General features: G+C 53.3%; 1 protein-coding gene across 2 annotated transcripts; it reads left to right on the top strand.

The window, feature by feature from the left end:
• Positions 1 to 440: 440 nt before the first annotated feature.
• Sema3g (sema domain, immunoglobulin domain (Ig), short basic domain, secreted, (semaphorin) 3G) lies at positions 441 to 12,920 on the top strand. 2 transcript variants are annotated; one of them, NM_001025379.1, is made up of 16 exons: positions 441 to 593; positions 3,127 to 3,287; positions 3,398 to 3,460; positions 3,689 to 3,808; positions 4,089 to 4,179; positions 4,283 to 4,399; positions 4,562 to 4,707; positions 4,904 to 5,018; positions 5,127 to 5,196; positions 5,488 to 5,632; positions 5,857 to 6,088; positions 6,178 to 6,269; positions 7,188 to 7,229; positions 8,487 to 8,721; positions 8,954 to 9,087; positions 10,310 to 12,079. In NM_001025379.1, exons 1-16 carry the CDS (start codon positions 479 to 481, stop codon positions 10,772 to 10,774), a joined length of 2,343 nt encoding a protein of 780 aa, NP_001020550.1. In that variant the 5' UTR covers positions 441 to 478; the 3' UTR covers positions 10,775 to 12,079. The 2 variants fall into 2 exon arrangements, with proteins under 2 accessions (NP_001020550.1, XP_006518884.1); XM_006518821.3 differs by lacking the exon at positions 441 to 593 and adding an exon at positions 603 to 689 and having other exon boundaries at positions 10,310 to 12,920.
• Positions 12,921 to 14,299: the final 1,379 nt, after the last annotated feature.

The following is a 14,299-nucleotide window of genomic DNA, read 5'->3' on the forward strand; positions in this document are numbered from 1 at the left end:
GTGAATCCTCTACCCACACAGCAGCTTAGGCACAGGGGAGAGCTTGGCAGTCAGGTCAAGGATACCTGGCTGGCTCAGGACTAGTGATGCCTCTCTGGAGAGGCAGGGAGTAAAGCCAGACCCCCACCTGATTCCTGACCTCTCTCTCAGGTTATCCCTTCCCCTTGCTGCTTTGTTGGAGCCTAGGCACTTGCATTTGTGAGTGTCTGTCATTCAAACTGTCCACACCTCAGCTGGGTCAGAGTCTCCCAAGGGGGAGCAGGCCAGTTAGCTGCACGGGCATTGAGCGGGCCGGCCGGCTGAGGTGGCCGGAGAAACTGCAGGTAGATGGCAGGCTTGGAGCACTTCGCTCTTCCTCTCCCGCCTTCCCGCCCAGCACTGGGTGGAGCCACTGCCTTATAAGTGGCTGGCCTGGTGGCAGCAGAGCAAACTACATCCAGCAGCAGGATCAGAGGGCAGCTCATTTTTTTTTCCCAGCATGGACCCATCTGCGTGGGCCATCTGCTGCCTCCTGGGGAGCCTTCTGTTCCATGTGGGCATCCCCAGCCCTGGTCCCAGCCCCAGTGTGCCTCGTCTGCGGCTCTCCTACAGAGGTACTGGCCAGTGCTGTCCTGTTTGTGTGCATGCTGTGAATGTCTGTGAATGTCCGTGGCTCTAGGACATCCTTTAATCAGCCAGCAGCAGCATGGGTAAGGTTTCCTGGTCAGACCCTGAATGATGCTAGGGATGACTGTGGGCAGGAAAGGTAGACACATCCTGAGAGCCATGGCCAAAGTGGAAGACTAATACAAGGGGGAAACTGAGGAGACTGCTACAAAGGAAGGGTGGGAGATGGAAACAAGGAAGGGGGACGGAGGTACAGAGCAGAGGGAGGGTATAAAGAGGGTCTGGGCAGACATCAAGGGAGTGGGTAGAAGTCTGTCCTTCTGGTCCTGAGCCACAAGGAAAGGAGGAGCCTCTCCCACCTCTTGTAGCCTGTCCTGACTTATCATCATCCACGCTCACTTGACCATCCTCTCTCCATCTATAGTCCAGGAGAGTCTCAGCTTTCCTCTGCCATCTTCTCTCGGTGTCTCTGTCTCTGTCTCTGTCTCTCTGTCTCTGTTTCTCTCTGTCTCTCTCTCTGTCTCTCTCTCTGTCTCTGTCTCTCTCTCTCTCTCTCTCTCTCTCTCTCTCTCTCTCTCTCTCTCTCTCTGTGTGTGTGTGTGTGTGTGTGTGTGTAGAAGTGGTTCTCCGCTCTAGCCTAGCTGTGTGGTTCTGCCTTTTTTGATGGTCTGAGACAAATAAAACTAGGATTTAATTATAGATTCTTCTTCAACAAAAATGTATGGCAGCTATGTATCTGTGTGTCTATGTATGTATGTATGTATGTATGTATGTATGTATGTATCTATCTATCTATCTATCTATCTATCTATGTATCTATGTATCTGAGTGAGGGATGTGAGAGTGTTTTGTCTAGGTGCACATGTGCCACAGTGCATGCTGTACATGTGTATAGGTCAGAAGACAACTTGCAGGAACTGGTTCTCTCTACCATGTGAGGCTCTGGGGGTCAAACTCAGGTTGTCAGGTTTGGCAAGTACCTTTACCCACTGAGCCATCTCAGAAGCCCCGCAGATTTTTCCTGGGGGAGAGGAATCATCTTCTCTGGGGAACAGCAGTCAGAAGGGGGATGGCACAAGCTTGCTGTGGAGACCATGTGGGTAAAGGGCTCTTTGTTCGGGGAGCTGTGGCTTTGAGGGACAATCAGGCTACTCTGAGAGGGAAGTCTCAGAGTCTATATTAATCAAGCAGGGTATCCTGAAGAGGCCACCAGTGAGTTTGAGGATGGAGTGTGGTGCCTGAGGAGTTCTGGACAAAGGTTACTCTGGGCCTTCCCAAGTGGGGCAGGCAGCCCCTTCTGGACAACTCTGCCAGTCCTTTGCTGGGGCCTTGCTTCCACCTCCCCAAGCAGAAGCAAGGAACTATATCAAAACTCTTGGGGCTCTGATCCTTCCATCTTTGGGGTCAGCTGATAGGGCAGTGTGTACAAGGGAGAATGTCATTTGTCCACAGCTCTGAGGCTGGAGTTCTGTCAGGCCATGCCTGGTCTGCCCTGTGTCTTGGTGTGCCCCCCGCTGAGGAATGTTCCCCTGGCCTCCCCTCTCCCCATTGGCTCCAGTCTTTTGCGTGTTCACACTCTTCCACCTTCTTCCTGGCTCTCCCAGCTCTTGTCCAGGCTCTTTGATGTAATTGCTGTCAGTGGGGCTTTCTTCCCTGGTTACTTAGCAAAGATACTGAGATACAAGGATCCAAGCACTTAGATAGGATACTGGGGAGTTGTCAGATGAAAGACCAAGGGTCTGAAGAATGGAGGACAGGGGACCATTAGGATGTGGCGTGGTGGCAGAATGCTTGGATGCTGAGCATGATGGAGGGTAACCCTAAGTTTAATCTCCAGGTCAACTAAAAAACAAAACAAACAAAAAGACTAGAGAGATGGCTCAATGGTTAAGAGCACTGTCTGCTCTTCCAGAGGTCTTGAGTTCAATTCCCAGAAACCACATGGTGGCTTACAACCATCTATAATGGGATCTGATGTACATGCAGATAGAGCACTCACATAAAGTAAATAAATATATCTTTTTTTTTAAAAGAACGATTCTGAGTTCGAGGCCAGCCTGGTCTACAGAGTGAGTTCCAGGACAGCCAGGGCTGCACAGAGAAACCCTGTCTCGAGAAAAACCAAAAAAAAAAAAAAAAAGAAAAGAGAAAGAAAGAAAGAAAGAAAGAAAGAAAGAAAGAAGGAAGGAAGGAAGGAAGGAAGGAAGGAAGGAAGGAAGGAAGGAAGGAAGAAAGAAAGAAAGAAAGAAAGAAAGAAAGAAAGAAAGAAAGAAAGAAAGAAAGAAAGAAAGAAAGAAAGAAAGGGAAAGAAGGAGGTAAACTAGGCAGGGCGCTGGGAGCTATTGGTACCACTTGCCCCAAGAGCCATGTCCCAAAAGCCTTGTAGCAACGCTGTGAATGGTAACATTTTCCAGATGTACATGTGTGGTGAGTGCATAGCTGGGATCTTCATTCCCACTTCCTGGCTGAGAGAGCAGGCTCAGTAGCAGACCCTAATTCTCTTCCTTTGCTCTTTGCTAGATCTCCTGTCTACCAACCGCTCTGCCATCTTTCTGGGCCCACGGGGTTCCCTAGACCTCCAAGTCATGTACCTGGATGAGTATCGAGATCGCCTCTTTCTGGGAAGCCGAGATGCCCTTTACTCTCTGAGACTGGATCAGGCATGGCCAGACCCCCGGGAGGTGAGTCGGACTAAAGGGGGTGAAAGTGAGTACTTCCAGGTGGAGGTCAGACGGAGAAACTGAGACCATGAGTTTAGGGTCTTTGAAATTGTTTGTGGGCTGTGTTTCAGGTCTTGTGGCTGCCACAGCCAGGACAGAAGGTGGAATGTGTCCGCAAGGGAAAAGACCCTTTGGTGAGTATTGCTGGCAAGAACCACCCTCGAGCGCATTCTACCTGGGTTCTCAGAATGGCCTGCAGTCACTCCCCTGGTGCCTCTGCTGGGAGGATTGGGAGCAGGACATGTGTAGAGAATGTGACCCTCACCATGTTCCCAGAGCTGACATGAAGCAGAGCTGAGTCTTAGAACCCAAGGAGATGGTGGGCTTCTCCTTCACCCTCGGACCCCTTTCCTTTCCCGCAGACGGAGTGTGCCAACTTCGTGCGGGTCTTACAACCCCATAACCGGACCCATCTGCTGGCCTGTGGCACAGGAGCCTTCCAACCCATCTGCACCTTCATCACAGTGGGGCATCGAGGGGAGGTGAGCCTGGGCCTTCCCATGAGAAGCTGAGAAGCTGTGACATTTCCTCCCTGCTGTCTCAAGGCTTCCCATTCAACCAGGGCAGGGCAGAGGGGGCAGGGGCTTGAAAGGCGCCTTTGTGCTGGGGTGCTGAGCCCAACAGAGGTGCTGACCCCATGAAATGAGGATCTTTTCCCCCCCGCCCCCGACCCGATGCTCCAGTTGCACGCAAAGATCACGGTCGAGGCTCTGCTTCTTTCCCAGGTGACCCCGTTCACGCCCCTTTCCTCTCTCTAACTAGCATGTGCTCCGCTTGGATGCTAGCAGCGTCGAGAATGGAAGGGGGCGTTGCCCACATGAGCCCAGCCGACCCTTCGCCAGCACCTTTGTAGGTGGGTGATACCAAGCCAGAGTGAGTCAGGAGGGTGGAAATTGGCCTGGAAGGAATGGGGCTGGTTGCTAGGCTGCTGCACTCCTGACTCTGGTCCCTTCTAGGTGGGGAGCTATACACAGGTCTCACTGCCGATTTCCTGGGACGTGAGGCCATGATTTTCCGGAGTGGGGGTCCCCGACCAGCCCTGCGTTCTGACTCTGACCAGAGCCTCCTACATGGTAAGGCCCCCTGAGGGCAAGGCTGCTTGGGACCCATCCCTCGAACTGAGGAGAGACGATAGATAAAATGTGGCCCAAGATGGACAAGCCACACCTCTAGCTCCTGGGGTGGGAGAGGCATGTGGCTTCCCTTGTCACATCATCACCCTGTCACCCTCTCAGAACCCCGGTTTGTGATGGCTGCTCGGATCCCAGATAACTCTGACCGGGACGACGACAAGGTGTACTTCTTCTTCTCCGAGACTGTCCCGTCACCAGATGGTGGCCCAGGTCATGTCACCATCAGCCGAGTGGGCCGCGTCTGTGTGGTGAGAGCCGTGGTGGGGTGGGGAGGTTCGAGTCCCCTGTTGTGACCTCTTTCCTGGACTGTCCCTTCACAGTAGAGAAACTGAGGCTAGGATACAGTGCTAACATACATCCGTCTCTCTGTGGTTGAGAGTAGAAGAACAGGAGGCGGGTCCCATACTCAGGGGGCATAAAGCTGATTCCCCCTCCCTTCCCCAGAATGATGCTGGTGGCCAGCGGGTGCTGGTGAACAAATGGAGCACTTTCCTCAAGGCCCGGCTGGTGTGCTCTGTGCCTGGCCCGGGTGGGGCTGAGACTCACTTTGACCAGCTAGGTAAGGGAATGGCCAACCAGGAAATGGGGAGGGCTCTGAGCTGGCAAACCAGGCCATTGGCAGTGGCTATAGTGCTTATGGCTCTTTCTGTGTCCCACTGTGTCCCAGAGGATGTGTTCCTGCTGTGGCCCAAGGCCGGGAAGAGCCTCGAGGTGTATGCGCTGTTCAGCACTGTCAGGTGGGCACACATGCTCCCCTGCACCCGCCTCCCCTGGTCTCTGTACCAGGCTGCTTTTTCTGTTGAGCCCCTGCCCCCATACCACTGACCTTCGATGGTCTTTCTCCTTGATTCGGTGACTGTCTATTTTCTGATCTCCATCTCTGTTTTGTCTCTGCCTCTGTGTCTTGTCTCCCAATCTTTGTTTTCAGCAGCCACTGTCATCTTCTTTATCACTTATGAAGTTAGCTTGCGTCTCTTTTCCCCCAACCACCTTGGCCTGGTCTGACTCTCCCTGTTTCCCTTTGGCAGTGCTGTGTTCCAGGGCTTTGCTGTCTGTGTGTACCACATGGTAGACATCTGGGAGGTCTTCAATGGGCCCTTTGCCCACCGAGATGGCCCTCAGCATCAGTGGGGACCCTATGGGGGCAAGGTGCCCTTCCCTCGCCCCGGTGTGGTAAGTAGCTGCTTGGGGTCAGGCAATAGAGGCCAAAGCAGATGACAGGGAACTCCTGTATAGAAAAGCTTCCGGTTTAACACTCAGCCCACTTGGCAGTAGTGGGCTGAGCCTCCAGAGGGTTTGGGAGGAGAGTCTCTGCTGTGTGCATGACCCCCTGGAGATAGAAAGAGGTTGGGTAGTGCCATCCTAGGGACTTCAAGTGTTCCCTCTGCTGCTCCCAGTGTCCTAGCAAGATGACCGCACAGCCAGGCCGACCCTTTGGCAGCACCAAGGACTACCCAGACGAGGTGTTGCAGTTTGTCCGAGACCACCCACTCATGTTCCAGCCTGTGAGGCCTCGGCGTGGCCGCCCTGTCCTGGTCAAAACTCACTTGGCTCAGCGACTGCGCCAGATTGTGGTGGATCGAGTGGAGGCTGAGGATGGGACCTATGATGTCATCTTCCTAGGGACTGGTAAGAGGGCTGACCAGAGGCAGCCAGCTATGTGGGGAGAATGTAGCTTCTTCCTGCTTGTCTCACTAACCTTTTTTCCCCTGCTCCAGATTCGGGTTCTGTGCTCAAAGTCATTGCCCTCCAGGGTGGTGGCTTGACTGAACCTGAAGAGGTGGTTTTGGAGGAGCTCCAGGTGTTTAAGGTAAGCAGGGGTTAATGGGTGTCTCCACCCCCCAGCCCTGGGCCTGGGGTAGGCTCCAGGAGAGTGAACCCAGGGGAGAGACTCAGAATATGGCACACACTGCTAAAGAGGCCCTGGGATGCTACTGAATTACTGCTGGAGAAGCAGGCTGTGCACGCAAGATGCCTGGTGCTCTCTGGGGAGGGATAGTCAAGGTGAGCAGGTTTTGACAAAACCTTGCCAGGCTCAAGTTGTAGTGCAAAGTGGCTGAGACTCCAAGTGTTCCCTCCCTCCCCCATATAACTGGACAGGGATTGTCTGTATTTGGGGGCTATTTTGCCTCTGGACATGAGGTTAATGATGTAGGACAGCTGGTTCATGGCTGGAGAACATTGTGGGAGGAGACAGTGGAACTCTGTGCCAAACCTCCCTCTTGGAAGCCAGTCAGAATGAGGGTACCTTCCTGGATGTCTGGGAAACACTCTCTGCCTCTATCTCTTCTTTCTGAGACAAGGTCTTGCTATATATATCCTTGGTTGGTCTGGTGTACACCATGTTAACTAAGCTGAACTCAAACTCATGGAAATCCATCTGCTGCTGCTTTCTGAATGCTGGGATTTAAGGCCTGCAGGACCACACCCAACAAGTGCTTGAACTTTGAGACCATCTCTCTCTATATAGCTTAGTTTAGACTAAAACTTACTATAGAGAGCGGCCTGGCATTGAATGGGGCCTCCCCATCTTCCTACCTCAGCGGCTCCAGAGCTGAGGTTATGGGCATGCACCACCTTTCCCAAATCCTGCCCAGCCATTGCTGCCAGGAGGTACAGTGATCAGCTGCGGGGTAACTGGCTCCCACCCGGGGCTTGGGCAATGGTGAAGCAGGGAAGCTATTCAGAGCCTTCACCCACTCAACCTAAGATCCCATTCCTTCTCTAGGTGCCAACGCCCATCACTGAGATGGAGATCTCTGTCAAAAGGGTAAGGCCAGCCCCTGTATCCCCTCTCCTAAACTTGCCGTGGACTCTCCTGGAGAGCTGGGCCTATCGTGTGTGTGTGTGTGTGTGTGTGTGTGTGTGTGTGTATGTGTGTGTGCCTGTCTGTGTGTGTGTATGCCTGTGCATATATATGTGTCTCTGTGTGTGTGCCTGTGTGTATATGTGTGCCTGTGTATGTATATGTGCCTGTGTGTGTATGTGTGCCTGTGTGTGTGTGTGTGCCTATGTGTGTGTGTAGGCCAGAGGACCTCCTCAGGTGGTCCTCTGTCTTTTCTGAGACAGAGTCATTGGCCCAGAGCTTGTCAATCAGGTTAGGGTGGCTGGCCAGCAAGCCCCAAAGCCTGCTCCCCCAGCCTGAGACTGCAATGGGACCTCAATGTCCTGCTTTTTTTACACATAGGTTCTGAAGCCTGAGCTTGGGTCTCTGTGTTGAAGCATCTGATTGAGCAGAGTCCCTAGCCTCTGGGCATACATTCCAACTTTTTAAACTTCTAAAAAGTATATTTTATTTATTTTGGTAAAGCCCTGCCAAGCCTGAGTTGCAGTGAGCTAGGTGACGAGTCTAAAGGGCTCTGAACGTTCTCGTGGCAAATAGCGACTAGAGATCAAATTTGTAGGAGCCCAATTCTCTGCATTTACCACACAGGACAGAGGGGAACAAACTCAGATTGTCAGGTTAGGTGGCCAGCACTTTTTTCTGCTGAGCCGTCTTACTGGTCCCCAGCTCGGCTTTTGTACTGGGATTGCTGTAGACATGCCCAATCTCTAGCCCCATGGCCACGTGCAGCTGAGGACAGCCATGCGCGTGGCCCAACACAAACTCATAAACGTACTTAAAACATGAGGTTTTTTTTTTTTCAATTTGTTTTTGGTAACTCGGTCGCTCATGCATGAACTTTGCAGATGACACCTTCATATCACAGGGTCAAAAGGTTAGACAGGCCTGCAAGGTACAGCTCTAAAGCCAGCGGCCAGTCACACAGAGTCCATTAGGCTAGAGGCAGAGGTTGACAGCAGAGAAGGCCTGAAGAAGTCCCTTATAGGAAAGACCCCAGCTCCACCCCCACCTACTCATGGGCTAGCATGGGCTCTGGAGTGCATTCAACATCTCTATCCTTGTGAATGAATTCAAGAGGTTCTGGAAGCCTTCCTGAAACTGATGGGTCTCAGGAAAGCTTGGGCGTTGAGAACCTGTTGGTGAACCCAGCTCACTGGGGCTCTGCTTGTGTTTCTTCCCCAGCAAACGCTGTATGTGGGCTCTCCACTGGGTGTGGCCCGGCTGCAGCTGCACCAGTGTGAGACTTACGGCAGTGCCTGTGCTGAGTGCTGCCTGGCCCGGGACCCATACTGTGCTTGGGATGGCACTGCCTGTGCCCGCTACCGCCCCAGCTCTGGCAAGCGCAGGTTCCGTCGGCAGGACATACGCCATGGCAACCCTGCTGTGCAGTGTCTGGGCCAGGGCCAGAGCCAAAACAGTGAGTGGTGGGCCTGGGGATGTGGGTCACCCTTTGGACTGGGCTCCATCTCTGGGAAGCATGAGCCCATTATAATAAAGTCCTCAGATCCCCTCTCTGTGCAGCTGCATGGAGCCTTAGGATAGAGTCACCTAAGCCCTCACCACACAGGTATCCTGTGGGAGTTAGTCTGTGGCCCTCAGAGCCTGGATTCCCTAGTTCCCTTGCTGACCTGGCCTGATCCTCTCTACAGAAGCAGCTTCGGGGCTCATGACCAGAGTCTTTGGCACAGAGCACAACAGCACCTTCCTTGAGTGCCTGCCCAAGTCTCCTCAGGCTGCAGTGCGCTGGTTCTTACAAAGGCCAGGGGATAAGGGGACTGACCAGGTGAGTGAAGACCCCACCCAGAGATCCTCTTCTCTTCCTGAACCCCAAATCCTAAGCTCTAGAAAGGAACTCTGGAGTGAGCTAGCCAAGTTCTTCCTGAGAAAAATGTGTACTATACCCTGGGATACCTATGAGGAGCTGCCCCCATTTCTGTCTAGGCTGCACGTAGCTCCAGCCTCCCTACTCTGTGAGGGGGATGCTGGAGGTCGAGGAGAGGGAATGGGGGCTAAGTTGTTCTGGAAGGTTCCTATGCTAACGCACGTGGCTTGGCTTTGAAGGGAGCTCTTCCCTCGAGTTTCTTAATTCTTCTCTGCCTCAGACCTGGTCCCTGACCAGCACATTACCTCCCAAAGCAAGCTGTCTGCCCAAGGCCTCTTTTCCCCTTGACTGGGAAGGTTTGTCAACCCCTAAGATGGCTTCAGTCTAGGGCTTGAGGCCAAGCATGGGCAGAGCGGGAGTCTGGAGCTGCTTTCCCATGGGGGGGGAACGACAGAAGGAGGGGTTTGGTTACAGGAGGGGCTCTTCCTCCAGCTCAGGAGCCAGGGGAGGCAAGCCTGGGACCAGCTGTAGGGCTGAGCACCGAGGAGACTCCTTGGAGTAGGGAGAGCAATGAGATGGGGTTACACAATGCTATGCTAACCACCCAGGCGGTTCCCCCTCAGCGCTCAGATGCACAGACAGGGTTAGCAGCCTGGGATCAGAGCCAGCTCTTGCCTCCCACACTCAAGTGGGCACTTAGCCCACCCCAGGCTTGGGCTGTGGACCTCACATTTGTGGGGGAGTAAGCAGAACAGACCAAGACAGGGAAGGCCCAGCATGACTGTTTGTGTGTGTGTGTAGAGTTTTCTTTAGCTCAGAGTAAAACCTCATAGACATGAACCTAACTCCTCAGCTCCTTGGGTGCTGGTGTAGACTTCTCTGAAGGTCTTAGGGCTCTGACCTGGAGACACACAACCATTCAGTCTTAGGAAAGCCTTCTTCATAGGTCCTTGTCCTGCTCTGCGGAAAGGTGAGGCCTGCCTGTCTGCAATTAGCTCATGGTCTCTCTGAGATCCTGTCACGTGGTTAGGCCCACCATGGGAAAGAGGGACTAGGCAAGGGGGGTGGAGGCAGGGCTTGGACCCGAGAATGGCAAACGTGGAAAAAGGAGTAAAGATCACAAGGTTAATGCTCTCCCCAACTCCTTGCTTCTGTCGCCTGTACCCTCCGACTCTCCCTGCAGGTGAAGACAGATGAGAGAGTTGTGCAGACGGCCCAAGGGCTGCTGTTCCGAAGGCTCAGCCGCCATGACGCAGGAAACTACACTTGCACCACTCTGGAACATGGCTTCTCCCAGACCGTGGTCCGTTTTGCCCTGGAGGTGATTGCAGCTGTGCAACTGGACAGCCTGTTCCTTCGGGAGTCAAGGCTAGAGGAGCCCTCAGCCTGGGGAAGCCTGGCCTCTGCCTCCCCCAAGACTTGGTATAAGGACATCCTTCAGCTCACGGGCTTCGCCAACCTGCCCCGTGTGGATGAGTACTGTGAACGTGTATGGTGCAGGGGTGTCGGGGAGCGCTCAGGCTCCTTCCGCGGAAAGGGAAAGCAAGCGAAGGGCAAGAGCTGGGCAGGGCTGGAACTGGGCAAGAAGATGAAGAGCAGGGTGCTGGCTGAGCACAATCGGACACCCCGGGAGGTAGAAGCCACATAGAAGATGACTGAGGAGCAGGTGGTCGGGCTGGGCTGGGGGACTCAACGGTATCTCTCTCCCACCCAGCTAGGAAAGAGGAGTCCAGAACTCCTGATTGATTACCTCTTAGAGGAAATCTCCACCACCTACAGGAAAGACTAGGGGTTGGTGGGAGGAGCCTTGCACCTCAGCCTACCCCTGCCTTTCTCCGAGTTCTCAGTCCCGGGCTGGAACTGGCACCTCCAGACCACTTGTAGTCCCAAGGGGCCTGCTATTTGTTCTCAGAGATGGTGTGGCTTCCGGAGCACATTTCCGGTTGTGCCCAGAGGCAAGGCGGGTGGTTCTTTCCCAGCTTGCTGAACAATGGCCATTCTGAGTGACCCTCTGAGTGGGTGTATGGGTGGCTCTAAGGGAGTATATATTGTCAGTCCACCAGAGGAGGGGAAAGTAGATTCCTAAGGTAGAACCTGATAAGAAACACTTGCCCCACAGAGGTGTGAGAGAAGGTGGAGGCGCTGAGGAGGTGGGGTTGTGCTGTTTATCTGTCTCCATGCTTTGGAATCTAGATGATTCCCTGCCTCAGCTCCCTCCCATCTCCTACTCACAGAGGCAGGAACTGCTGGGACCTGGAGGTTGCCTGGGCCTGGCCCTTGCCCCCTTTTTAAACTTGGAAGAGTTGTCTCACAATATGATACCCTTTCCCAGGTCCCACATTGTCAGGCCAGGCTTGCTGGGGTGCTCACACCTCACCATCAGAGTGTCTTCCTGGGACCAGGGGAAGGTTCTGTGGACCAGAAAGAGGAAGTGGGGAGCTGGAGGGTAGGAGTGCCTCGAAGGATGGGCTACCTTTCCGAGGGTGAGGCGGGCATGCTCAGGCCGGTGAGGTTAGCAACGGACACTCTGAAAACCAGCAGCCAGTGGTGAGGATCGGCCTCCTGGGCTTTGTCTAGGGCCACGAGGAACTAGAGAGAGGTGAGACCATGGGTCCATGGGTCCATGAGCAGGTGTCCTCAAGAGCCAAGGTGACATTAGTTGGTTCAGGAGCCCCTGGGCAGGCCAGATACTTCCAATGCTAGAGTCTCTACTGAGGGTGGTCATGACAGTTCGTTTACAAGACTCCCATGGTTTTTTGTGGTACTTGGGATTGAATCTAGGGTCTCATGCATGCTGGATAAATGCTCTACCACTGAGTGAAAGCCCAGCTCTCTCTCTATGGGAGAACAGAAAGCTGGTATGGTAAATCCTGCTGTTCTGGGGGTGGGGGTGGGGCTGAGTGACAAGGGCTGGGGAGAAGCTTGGCCATCAGCAGTTTCTGCAGCTGGGGAGCAGAGAGGGGGAGGAGGACAATTAAATGAAAAGTTATTCCCAGCCCGAGGGTGAAGAAGTTAGTGACGCACGGGACAGACAAGAGGGCATGTCTGAGTTCCCTCCTTTGAATAGGGAAAAAAAAGGGTGGAGGAGGGATGGGGGTTGGAGAGGGAGGGAGATGAAAAAACAAGAAAGAGCTTTTGCTGTACTGAACTTCAAACCCGAAGACTTTGGGTTTATTTCCTCTACCCTGGCACCCCCAGGGTGCTGAGATCTGAACTTGCACCATTTGCTTATCTGGAGGACAGAAGCCCTGAACTCTACCTGCCCAAACCCAGCTTCCTTCTGTTTGTGGGCATGGTCCCTTGGGATACTGGTAGATAAAAGAAGACGAGAGAGGAGTGGGTAAAAGCTGGAGGAGAGTTGGGGAGACAGAGGAGAGGAAAGGGGTGGAGGAAACCCTGAGAATTCAGAAAGTGGCAACCTAGCCCCCCCAGTGGCATTTGGACAGAGTCTAGGTTTGGCAAGCTCTGGGCAGGGTCCTCTGGGGAAATGGCCCTGGAAAACACAGGAAAAAGGAACTCGGTATCCTAAACAGTGCACCCCTATACCTGGAAACATAGGACAGCTCTTGCCCACTGCCACCTTGCCCACGGTACTGTACTACGAACACCCTGAAAACGCCCACATGTGTGAACTGTGTCTGTTTTCAAATGGGCCTTGTGGCTTCTCCGTCTTCCAAGCATACTTATTGAATTGTTGTTGATATTTTTATTGTCATGTTGCCTTGAGTTCTGATGAGAAAAAGCAGAGCCTATAAAGAAAGGAATGAAGAACTATTTATATCACGTAGCCCTAAGGCGACTGTATCTGTGTGCCTTTGTGCTAAACTGATGGACACTGGTGAGAAAGGAAGAGTGCTGTGTGTTCCCGGAAATGCTCAGCCTATCTGGCACTTTCTTCTAGCAGACAGGGAGATGTGTGGCAGCGGAAGGGGTCTGAGGGGTTTGCCTGTAAAGCAGAGATTGCTCAACCCACGAGGAAAAATCCTGTCCTGAAGGCTTATAAAGCTGACCTTGGAACATAAGAAGGATTTTGAGGGGGCAGGAGAGCCAGCAAAGGGCAGACAGGCACGTAGGCAGCACTGTTCCTTTTGCACAACACCCGACATTTGTAACAGTGCCTCTTAGCCTGCTGCTGCCTCCTCCCTAAGCTGTATACTAATATATATCAAGGCCACTAAAATCACGCCCAGGCCGGGCTAGGCGACAGCTTCTGGGGTGGAGAGTGAGTTCCTGGGTATGCTCAGAAGGCCTTCTGATCATGCTCCCTGCTGCTCCGGTGACATCCCGCCCAGAGCATAGACTACACTGATACTGGGCAAAAATGGGAAAAACTACAGAAACATTTCAAAGCCAGAGGGGAGGCAACCTACCTCCCCAGGAAGCTAGCCTGGGGCATCTAGCTTGGATAAGTCCCTTGGGAGAGTAACAAAACAGGCCGGTCACTGCTCTTAGCTTGTATATCAGCCCCTCCACAAACACCTAGGCTTGACTGAACCTGAAGCTCCATTGCCTCAGCCCAAGCCACCATTGCCTCTGACTGAGACATCACCATTGCAGTACCTGGTAGTGGCCCAACAAAGAGTACAGGTGTGGCCCCCACACCTCCCCACAGTCTCTGCTCCCAAAGTCTCTCCCCTTCCCCTGCCCTCACACTCATCAGCTCCAGCCCAACTTCCGACCTCAGTAATTCCACCTTCTCTCTGTCTTTGTCCTGCAGCCCTTTCCTCTGTGTCTCGCACTTCCCCTGGTATCTGGATGGTCCATGATTTCCCACACAGGTTTAGAGCTGAAAAGAAGCTTGGACAAAGAGACTAGTTAAGTGTAGCTGAGGCGTCCTGAGAGCTGCTAATCGCAGGGAACCTTCCATGACCTCCTGCTCTTCATGGTCTGTCAGACTCCAGGATTTGTGTGCCCGTAGCTGCCCCAGGCCTGGGTGCTCTGCCCTGTGGAGTCCTGTGATGGCATCTCACGCAGCTCCTACGTCCTGTGGCATGGCCTTCTGCCCTTTGTTTTCATTCTGGCAGGACTACTGACATCTCTTTTTAGAGTTCTCAAGAGCACATTTTGGAAAAGTGCTTACTAGATTAACCCCTTCCCTTAACACAGGAGATTAATTTGATAATCGTTGCCTCCCACGTTTGTAAGCACTAGAGGTCCTGACTCCCAGATGTCA

This window comes from Mus musculus, chromosome 14, assembly GCF_000001635.26.
Source record: "Mus musculus strain C57BL/6J chromosome 14, GRCm38.p6 C57BL/6J".
Taxonomy (NCBI): domain Eukaryota; kingdom Metazoa; phylum Chordata; class Mammalia; order Rodentia; family Muridae; genus Mus; species Mus musculus.